Here is a 10,905-nt window from a genome sequence, read left to right as displayed (position 1 = left end):
ACATTTGTCAAATGGAAAGACAAAACAAAAACCAGGCAAAATTCAGAACAGCCTGCATCGCACAAAGCCACTCATTAACAAAAATAAATATGGGACTGGTGCAGCTCAGTGAGAGAGTGCTTGCTGAGCAAGCACAAAGCCCTAGAGAAGATGACCAATGCCACAAAAGAAGAAAAAGTAAATACAAACCTCTGCATTTACAGTAAATGCTACCCTCTCTAGGTTTGGATTGACTATGATGACTGCCTTGCTCAAAATAAACATCAGCAGAAAGGCAGGGTAGGGCTTTCTGCTGCCCTGTAGGGCAGGGCTTTCTGCCCATGGCTCTGCTGCCCTGTAGGACAGGGCTTTCTGCTGCCCTGTGCGGCAGTCTGCCTTCCTTGCAATCTGGCTTCAGGTACTGCCAGGCTAACTCCAGTGTGACAACTGAGAACCTTGTGAGGGGCATGCCTCTCCTGCTTCAGTAAGCACTCCAGCCTAAGCCACTTAGTGTGACTGGACCGTGTACTAACCACTGACCCTCCAGGAACTGACTCAGTCAGGAAGGCTCCCGACCGGAGTGAAAGCTTAGAAGGCAGAGTGTGCAGGGATTTGTTAGCCAGTGGGTGGAGGTCTCTGAGGCATTCATTTCACCATGCTGGGAAGGCCCCTTCCTTTAGACTAGAGGCTGCCTCCTACCATAGATGCTTAAAACCTACTACTTGCCTTCCTACCCTCCTTTTGTCAAATATAGCAGGGGCATAGGCACTACTGTATCAGGCTGTCAACTTGAAGCCAGCGGCACCAAAAGAAACCTGAACAGACACCATCCCAGGAGGGACACGGCTGTCTCGTGATTGAGACATCCTGGTCAGAAATCTCCAAAACTTGGTCCCTCCAAGTTTGTGAACTAGAAAAGAATCTTGGACTATATCCTTCTATTGTGACCCCAGGGTTGGTTTCTGCTACACGCAAGTAAGATTCTTGCTCAATATCTATACATGTAGATATTTCTGGTTTTAACTGGGGATGTCTCCCACAGCCTTATGTTTTGAATATACGTTTCCCAGTGTATTTAAGTATGCTGTGGACCCTTAGATAAACCTTAGCTGGAAGAAGTCAGTCACTAGGGGACCTCTTATTTATTTGTTTGTCTGTTTTATGCTGCCCACAGACTTTCTATATAGCTAATGATGACCTTGAACTCCCAGTTCTTCTTCCTCTGTTACTCCAGGGATGAAATTATAGGCATGCACAACCACATCCAGCTATGGGCTGGTGCTTTTCTTTTGCTCGTGTGTGTGTGTGTGTGTGTGTGTGTGTGCTGCGTATGTACTATGTGCTATAATAATAGGTAGGTACTATATGTGGGTATGTGATAGCCAGAGGTCAATGTTGAATATCTTCCTATACAGCTTTCCACTTTATTTGTTTATTTTAAATTATATTTATTACTGTTGTTGTTGCTATTTTGTTTTTTGTTTTTTTGTTTTTTTTGAGAAAAGGACTCACTATGTAGCCTTGGCTGGCCTAGAGCTTACTATGTAGACCAGGCTGGCCTCAAATTCATAGACATCTGTCTGCCTCTGCTTCCCCAATGCTGGGATTAAAGGCATGCACCACTATACTTGACATATTTATTTATTTATTTATTTATTTATTGGTTTTTTTGAGACAGGGTTTCTCCGTATAGCCCTGGCTGTCCTGGAACTCACTCTGTAGACCAGACTGACCTAGAACTCAGAAATCCACTTGCCTCTGTTTCCCAAGTACTGGGATTAAAGGCATGCACCACTACTACCCGGTGACATATTTATTTATTGTGTGTGCATGTGCATGCCATAGTACAAATGTGGAAGCCAGAAGACACTCTAAGTAATTGGTTCTCTCCTTCCATTATGTGGGTCCCAGGGATTGAACTCATGTCATTAGGCTTGGCAACAGGTATAGTTAGTTACTGAGCTGTCTTAGCAGCCTCTCCACTTTATCTTTCTAAGATAGGGTCTCTCAATGAAGCGGGAACTCACCAATGGCCACCAAGCCCCATGGCTCATGTCTCCACCGTCTAGCACTGGGACTACAATTGTACACTGCTACACCCAGATTATTATGTGGGTGTTGGGAGTCCAAATTCAGGTCCTCCTGTTTGAGCAGAAAGCACTTTACCAACTAAGCCATCTTCCCAGTCCACAGGGGCAGGCTTCTGAAGGTGACCATATAGCCCCTGAAACTGCCTATTCTGTTTCTTAGCTGACCATGATGTGGACAGCCACTACCACACACTCCTACTAAGACAGATGGAGCCCTGTGGTGAGTAGCCCTGGAAACTTAAAGAAGGACGGCAAAGGCATCCTCCTTTTTGCCTTTCACTTTTACGTACTATTGGGGTTGATTATAGTTCAATTATTACTATTATTTGTTTATTTTTAAAATATCATGTACTCATTTGTGTAGGGACATGTACCAGTGGAGACCAGAGGGCAACTTCAGCCACCTTCCTTGATCTCTTTCCACCTTACTCATTGAGACTCTGTCTCTCAGGAAACCTGCATCTCGCTGGTTAGACTACGATGGACAGCTGATGAGCTTCAGGGATCTGCCTGCCTCTCCAATTCTTACTCCCGAATGCTGTGTTGCCACACGTGTACCACACTCCTAGCTTTAACACGGGCACTGAGGATCTGATCTCAGATTCAACAGAGCGGTTGTCCAGCCCTATTTGCTTTTGAAAACAAGATCTCAGTAACTCAGGCTGACCTTGAACTCATGATCTTCCTTCCTCTGTTCCTTCCCAAGTTCTGGGATTCTAGGAATCTATCAATGAGCTTAGCTTTATCTTTTACTTTTATATTGCTGTCATAATGAAACAATAGTTAGTGAAAATATGAGAGACAAGAATGAAAATAAGAAAGAGGTGCAATTATTCAGATTTTCCAGGAAATAAATGGCTTCCTTAGAAATTCCAAAGGTGGTTGTCTCCCACACTAACCCCGCTGCAGTAATTTAGGCTGGATGTGGAAGTGAGCCAGGAGTGGTTACCTCTAGCCCTTGACTGGCTTGCTCAAACACTTTTCCAGGCTTCCCACTCACAGAATAAACTCCACAGTCTGTGGACTCACTACCATTCAGCAGCCAAGTTTATTTCCACGGCATATGTTTATAGCCTGTATGGGTATGTCAATTCCTAGAAGGCAGAGATGCTATCTTGCAAATGTTTTCGGCACGTGGAGCTGTGCCTGGCACTAACAGGCATCCAATACATACTTGTTGAGTCCGGAAACAGAGATGAACTTGATGTCAGAAGGCCTGAGTCCTAGCCACAACAGCGCCCGCAGATCTGTGCAACATACAACCTTCCCCGCCACTCTTCTGTAGATTGGAATAATCCAACCTCCAGAGTGGCTACTAGAACTTCGCTGGGGACCAGTCGGTGGGTCCTACCTTTTGTGTATATGCCGGAGGGCTTGAGACCAGAACAGTTGCTGGTCCCACACTGAGTTTCCGACAGTGGGTCTGGGGTGTGGCTAGAAAATCTCCATCTGTAACTCGCAAGTTACCGCGGTAGTAGTGACCCACGTCAAAGACGAGACAGAGCGGCTGGTAGCCTGGCAGAGATGAAGAACTCAGCTCAGCAGGGCTGCTCCAGCAAACGCCGGGGCTGACCCATCCGTCCCGATTCAGCCTGCGACTGTTTAGGAAGCGCTAGTAAAGTGCGGGGCGGTCTGGGGTCGGTGGAGTCGCGGGATAAGCTCTAAGCTAGGCCCAGAGGTCGGATTCGCTCCCGCCGACCCAGGAAGCCTGAAGACTGACCGCACAGTCACAGGCCCACCCTCCAAGCCGGGAGGCGGGCCCTGCGCGCGCGCACCCAGCAGGCGCGGCCCCGGAGGCGCGCGCGGACCCAGGGGGCGGGCCTGCGGACGGCGGCTGGCACGCGCGTACCCAGCAGGCGCGTACCCGGGCGCGCGCGCACCCAGGGGGCGGGCCTGCGGACGGCGGCGGGCGCGCGCGCAGGCTCGGGGTAGGAGCGGGCGGCGGCGCGGAGCGGGCGGACGGCTGGCGATGGGCGAGGGCGCTCTGGCCCCGGGCCTGCAGCTGCTGCTCCGCGCCTGCGAGCAGGGTGACACCGACACGGCACGGCGCCTGCTGGAGCCAGGCGCGGAGCCGGTCGCCGGGCCCGAGGCGGGAGCGGAGCCGGCAGGGCCCGAGGCGGTCCGGGCAGCGGAGGCCGGGGCGCCGGTGCCGGTGGACTGCTCGGATGAGGCGGGCAACTCGGCGCTGCAGCTGGCGGCGGCCGGTGGCCACGAGCCACTCGTGAGGTTCCTGCTGCGCCGGGGAGCCTCGGTCAACAGCCGCAACCACTACGGCTGGAGCGCGCTCATGCAGGCGGCCAGGTGAGCAGGGACCGGGAAGGAGAGAGTCCCGGACTCGTGAGAGTACTAGTGGCCGACTTGGAGCCTTGCTTTTTGGCCATCCGTATGATGGAAGTAAAAGGGCGGGTTCAGAAACACAAGATTGGGAATGTTAGCAACTTTGGCTTTTGAACAGTGAGAAGTGCATCTTCCAGACGTTCATTCATTCCGTTTTGCATCAAGGGTCTCCTAAGAACCTGTCTACTCACCCTGGCTTTGGGAGTTGGGGAGATAGATAACCGGGATCCAGTTAAGTTCCCACTTTGGGGATAGGAGTGGGGTGGGTAGATAAAGTAGCACTCTTGATCTGGAGGGTCCGACGAAAGTAGCTGACCCAGTTGGAGGAATAGAGGCGATATTTTAGTAGAAATGAGGTGTAAAGACCAGAGGATTTGTTATATCCAGGACGTGAAAACGCGGAAGCGGGACCAAGCACACTGCAGACACATAGTGATGATAAGTGGTGGGACAACTGGAAGAATGCTGAGATCCAGAAGGGGCTTGTAGTAATAGGAGACAAGTCCACCATTGGAGAGAAGAAAATAGGTGCCCGATTGGGGCTGAAAAGAAGCCCACAAAGGATGATCAGGAGTGTGGAAGGCACTGGGCACAGAGTGAATGGAACAGTTTTCTTTCGGATAAGTTACTTTCAGCACCTGTGAGAATGGGCAGAGAGAGAGGCCAGAGTCAGGAAGGCTGGCTCGGTAGACAGCAGCCCAAGGTAGAGATGATTAGTGGCCTGGATCAACCTGAAGTTGATCCTCATGGCTCTGTGATCTTGTGAAGGGGTCCAGAGAGGCAGCAAAATCCATCTCTAGATTTCTGGTTGGGGTGTATAAATGTACTGTAGAATCCAAGAAGAGAGACTTTATTTTAGATTTATTTTTATTTTATGTGTATGAGTGTTGTGTGCCTGTGTGTATGTGCACCACATGGGTGCCTGGTGCCTGAGGGAAAGCCAGAAGAGGGCAGTGGATATCCTGGAACTGGAGGTACACACAGTTATGATCTACCACACAGATGGTAGAAACCAAACCTGGCATCTCTTTGAGAGCAGCAGGTACTCTTAACTGCTGAGCTATCTCTCTAGCCCCAGAGGGAGAGTCCTGAGAGTGAGCTTGGCTTTCAGTCACATAGCAGGTGGTGCCAGTGAGGAATGCCAGGACAGCAGAGGTGACCTTAAAACCTTTTTTCTAGGTCCTTTTCCCCTTAGGGGCAGTATCCACTCTTGCTCCAGGTGAGCCTTCCCCTGTCTACTAGTACCCCTCATCCCCGTTGCCTTGTGATATCCTCTCTGTCTCTCTGTCTCTGTCTCTGTCTCTCTCTCTCTCTCTCTCTCTCTCTCTTTCTCTCTCTCCTTCCCTCCCTCCCTCCCTCCTTCCCTGCCTTCCTTCTTCCCTCCATCCCGTTGTCCACAGAAACCTTTGTAGCCATCTCCCACCATGCTCTTCCCCTCCAGGTATGCCTTTGCCCCCACCTCCTTGAAGAGCTTCCAAATCTTTCTGGAATGAGAGCAGCTGCCCTAGTCTCAGGATGACACTTCTGTCCACACCCTTCAGTATATCCATCCTGGTCTCTTAGGCTCAGGCCTGGATTTCATCTGGTCCTTCTCCACACCACTTTGTACTTTTCAAAAAGCTAAATCTGAACCAAGATTATCTTCTCCACCTTACAAGTGAGACCCTGAGATTTAGAAATTAGAATGTGTGTTGGCAGGGAGTCTCTCTGCAGAACCCTTAGCCTGAGTTCCCCTGCTCTCAGTAAAGCCCCTCCACTCTCAAACTTAGCTTCTTCCAGGAAGCCTTCCATGGTGTGGCTATGGCCTCTGGCCTCACCATACCGGGAAAGCCCTCTCCACTTGCAGCAGGCTGGCTCCCTGTGCACACAACCCTGGCAATAACTAAGACTCCCCGGGATGTCTTTCCAGATGGGGTCCCTGGGGTTACCTTTCTGAAGGCTGTGACTGGGAAGCTGAGGAGAGAAGTGGAGGACAGGAAGGGGCATGAGAAAGAGGCTTAGAATGACTTTGTACATTTGAGAGGCCTAGGTGTACACCTTCTCTCTGAGATCCACCCACCATAGAGACCTTGCAAGCCCTGGGACCTTGCTGAAAACCTTGCTTGTAATGGATTGTAGCACTGGTTTGCCCCAGTGCCACCAACCCCTGTCACTTATTTGTTTTGCTGTTAACCAAGTTCTGTAGGATTGTCCACATCATCTAATTAACTATTATTATTTCTCCTCCTCCTCTTCTTCCTCCTCTTCCTCCTCTTCTTCCTCCTCTTCCTCCTCCTCCTCCTCTTCCTCCTTCTTCTTCTTCTTCTTCTTCTTCTTCCTCCTCCTCCTCCTCCTCCTCCTCCTCCTCCTCTTCATCATCATCATCATCATCATCATCACCACCACCATTTCTGATTATTATTGGCTTAATGTGGATCAGGCTGGTGTTGAGCTTGAGAACCTCCTCCACTTCCCCAGTGCTGGGGTTTGGGTGTGCATCATCATACCTATCAAGTCCTGTTTATCTTGATGGGCAGGATAGTTAACCTAATCTTGAGGGTTAATTAACAGTTTAACAGATGCAAAGGACTTTCTTGTATAAAAGTTGGTGAAAGGACCTTGAAATCAGTCCAGAGGAAGGGGGATGGGGGAGGGAGATAAGGGAGGAGGATGGAGGATAGGGGAGGTGCTTCTGAATCTGCCTAAGACAGCAGCAGGTGTCTCTGCAGGAGTGGTTTTTTTTTTTTTTTTTAATTATTTATTTTATATATGTGAATACACTATCACTGTCTTCAGACACACCAGAAGAGGGCATCAGATCCCATTACAGATGCTTATGAGCCACCATGTGGTTGCTGAATTGAACTCAGGACCTCTGGAGGAGCAAGCAGCCAGTGCTCTTAACCGCTGAGCCATCTCTCCAGCCCCGCAGGAGTGGCTTTTAAGGAGAAAAAAACAGGAAATCTGTGCTAGGGTGAGTTAGTTGGTAAGTCTCGTTTGGACAGTTTAGTCAGTATAGCCAAATAATGAGTTTTGATTACTAGACCTTGACATTTTAATAGTTGAAACTTGGTATCTTAGTCAGGCACAGGGAAGTAGCCAAATGAGGGACCAGACCTTGGTGGCTAGCTTTTGGAATGTGAGTGATCTAAGGGCTGACCTTAGCAAGGGAGAGGGCAGGAAGGAGGGCAAGCCCCGCTGGCAGCCTGTGTGCGGTGCCTGGGCCTGTTAGAGTCCTTCAGTTGGTATGGGAAATAGAGTTGGGGTCTGTGCTCCAAGTACTCCAGCTTTGACACTTTGTAATTTAGATGCTTTGGGCTGTCTTTTTGTGCCTCAGTTTACCATGAGTGCTGTTTTCTAATTACTATTTTATCACCTTGGGTGTTTTACCTGCACCAATGTCTGTGTGCCATGCATGCTTGGTGCCCTCAAAAGCGAGAGGAGGGCATAAGAGTCCTTGGAAGTGGAGTTACAGGTGGTTGTCAGCAGCCAGATGGGTGTTGGGAATTGAACCTGGATCCTCTGGAAGAGCAGCCAGTGCTCTTAACTGAGGAGCCATACCCCTGGCCCCAACAGATGCTGTTTCGAGAGCATTCGTATGATACACACCTTAGTGTTCTACCAGGCCAAGGTAGAAGGTACCTCTGTGAGAAGAGGATTAGAATTCACACTTGCCTGTTCTCAAGGGCCTGGACACTCTTTAAGTCTTCTCACAGGAGACTTCACACTGGACTTCACTCCAGTGGAGTTGAGATACCCTGGGCTGTCTGCTGCCTAGTCCAGGTGGAGGCTCAGGGTCAGGGACCAATGTAGGGAGACTTCCTTGAGGGTCAGTTTGTCGCTCCCTTGGTCCTTCGGTCCTTCAAGTCAGGGTGGCCCATGCATGGCCACTCTCCATCCTTGTGCTCCTCTCAGAATCCTCGGACAGTGCTCCAGACACTCATTGTGTCTGCCTAAGTGGACTTGTGTTTATCATCTTGTTGTGTATTCCAACATCCGTCAATGGGGCAAGCCATAAAGGCCCTGGGCCAGGACTTGGAGACATTGGTTTCTTATGGTTTTAGTAGAACCATAGTTCCGATTTGCAAAATTAGTAGATTATTCTCTTCTTCCCCTTCCCCAGGAGTGGGGATTGAACTCAGGGCTTGTACCCGGCAGGCAAGTGTGCTAGCACAGAGTCACCACCTCGGTCCTCTCTTAAAGCAGAGTCTCTCTGAAGTGCCAGGCTGTTCTTGAACTTACCACGTAGCTCAAGCAGGTCTAATTGCCCTACATCAGCCTGGACTGTATCGTTGGGCCTGGCTAACAGTGACCTTTCTTGAGCACCTATTTTGTGTCCAGCACTATGCTTACTGCTTTAAATGGAGTCACTCATTCAGTACACCCAAGACCTTAGGAAGTATGTTTAGAGACAAGGAACTGAGGTACAGAGAAGTTACATAACCTATCCACAGCCGTATGGCTAGATGAGTGACAGAGTAAGAGTCTCGGACTAATGGGTCGCCCCAGAGCCGTGAATCCAGCAACCGACAACTCCCCTTGGGCACTGGTAGTGATTGTGAGAAGGGGGACAGCCTGGCGTGGTTATCTAGACACACCTTGGCCCGTTGTTTACCTTTCACCCACTTCTGTCTTTACCCCACTCATGCCAGGTGCTCTGAGTGGCAAGATCGTGTGCCAGCTCTTAAAGCACAGGTGTTAATTGCTGAAATTAATTGGCAGTCTCAGCACCTGCTCAGAAGCCCCCAGCAGCCCCATTTCCAGTAATTACCTATTAGAAAATGAACACCCGCAAAATTATCTCGGGCTCCGTGGGATCATTTTATATTTTTTCAGCCTAATTGAATGCTCTCTAGGGCTACCTGAGAGTTCAGAAAATACTGCAAAATTCAGTATTTCTGCTCAAATTCAGCCCTTTGCTTCCTCTGTAGGAACTGGGCAGGCTGGAGGGTCTGCAATTTGAAATTCTTGGGGCTGGTTTGGGTCCTGTCACTTTCAAATTGACATTAATTGCTCTCTGCTCCACTCTGCTGCCTCCTTATCTGTGAAGTGGGAGGCACTGTGTACATCTCCGGGATTTCAAATGAGATAAGGATCTGAAAGTACCTTGTAATCTGCAGCTAGAGATTACACTAGAGGTTTTGTGTGTGTGTGTGTGTGTGTGTGTGTGTGTGTGTGCTCCCCAAACCAGTGGGAGCTTTTAACTCGACTGTAGTTAAGGGCAAAGCAACCCCTGTTTGCTTTCTATCTCTCAGACCTCCCCTCCCCTGTCATCAATGCAATGCATCCATTTATTAGTTCGAGACAGAATATATTGAGCTCTAACATGGGCCATCTCCTGTATTAGTGGCCAGGGAAGTCCCCTAATCCTGTCCTTAGTCACAATCAGGTAGGCAAGACACAGTTTTTGAAAGAGGGCTCAGGTTTAGACAGAGAGAAGCTGCAGACTTGGGGGTCCTTGAAAGGGAGCAGGGGCCCTGAGCAGCCCAGAGGCTCGGCATTCTGCTCGGCAGGACCGTGTGAGTCACATTCAGGATGGAGTGCATGGAAAGCGTGAGAAGGGGCTGGGAAGTAGCAGTGTAGGCAGCCCTCCTGACTCTGGGCAGGTGGGAGGGACCTCGAGGTTTAGGTGTGTGGGCTGCCTGGAGGATGGGCAGCCGTGAAGAGGGCCTTGAGTTTGCAGTTTCTGTATGGGAGTGTGTTTCCTCACCCACCTCTCTGCTCCAGAGAAGAGGCCCTCATCCTGCCCCGGGGTTGTGGGGCCAGGCCACCAGGTTCTCATTTGCACACTACAGGAGGCAGCCTGGTGTGTCAAGGTTCACAGCCCAGAAGGTATTTTTATATTCAGCTGGAGCCTCAGATCAGAGTTCAGCCCTGGCCCCGCCTCCTTCAGTGGGAGGAATCCCCTAGCTGAAGCACTAAATCCAAAAAGGAGGCCAGGTAACAGCTCAGCCTCCAAGCCTGACCACTGCACTGTGGTCTTCTAACACCCTCTTCCCTGGGTTTGTCTGTGTTTCCTCTTAGCCAGGAGGAGCCTTCTCTAGCTTGGACACTCTCCACCCCGAGACCTCACAACACATCAAAACATAAGTTTGACCACTGAGAAGCAGCATCTGTGCTCCTCCTGGAGTCCAGGGGGTGGCAGGAGCCTGTCTGTCTTCTTTGGGCCCTGAATACAGCCATTAGCTGGAGCTTCTTTGAGAAGGACTGGAATAGCCAGGTTTATCATCACCTGCAGTGAACATTCTTGCCAGCAGGTGGCGGTAGGACTCCATGGAGGTGCCAGAGTCCTAGGGCAGCTGCCACACTGGGATGTGCTGGCGATGGTGGGGGGCAGAGGAGGGTAGAAATGAATCACCACAAGGGCCTTGCCCATGAGGGAATCAGAGCACTAGCAGAGACAGCTTAGCAGGCTGTAACTCAGAGGACAGAGAACTCAGATGTGTGGGGCACAGTGGTATAGGCAGATGGATTCAGACCTCAGCGTGTGTGTGTGTGTGTGTGTGTGTGTGTGTGTGTG

General features: G+C 50.2%; 1 protein-coding gene across 5 annotated transcripts in view; it reads left to right on the top strand.

Moving 5' to 3' along the window:
• The first annotated feature begins 3,998 nt into the window (after positions 1-3,998).
• Anks6 (ankyrin repeat and sterile alpha motif domain containing 6) overlaps positions 3,999-10,905 on the top strand; it is a 43,041-nt gene continuing 36,134 nt past the window's right edge. For all 5 annotated transcript variants that reach the window (XR_004120789.1, XM_031377343.1, XM_031377345.1 and 2 more), the window contains exon 1: positions 3,999-4,370. Coding sequence is in view for 4 of the 5 variants with exons in the window: in XM_031377343.1 (XP_031233203.1) it covers positions 4,039-4,370 (332 nt within the window). In the remaining variant the exon portion in view is untranslated. The remainder of the gene's footprint in view (positions 4,371-10,905) is intronic.

This window comes from Mastomys coucha, unplaced genomic scaffold (genome assembly GCF_008632895.1).
Source record: "Mastomys coucha isolate ucsf_1 unplaced genomic scaffold, UCSF_Mcou_1 pScaffold18, whole genome shotgun sequence".
NCBI classification, from domain to species: Eukaryota; Metazoa; Chordata; class Mammalia; order Rodentia; family Muridae; genus Mastomys; species Mastomys coucha.
This window is presented reverse-complemented; position numbering and strand designations above follow the sequence as displayed.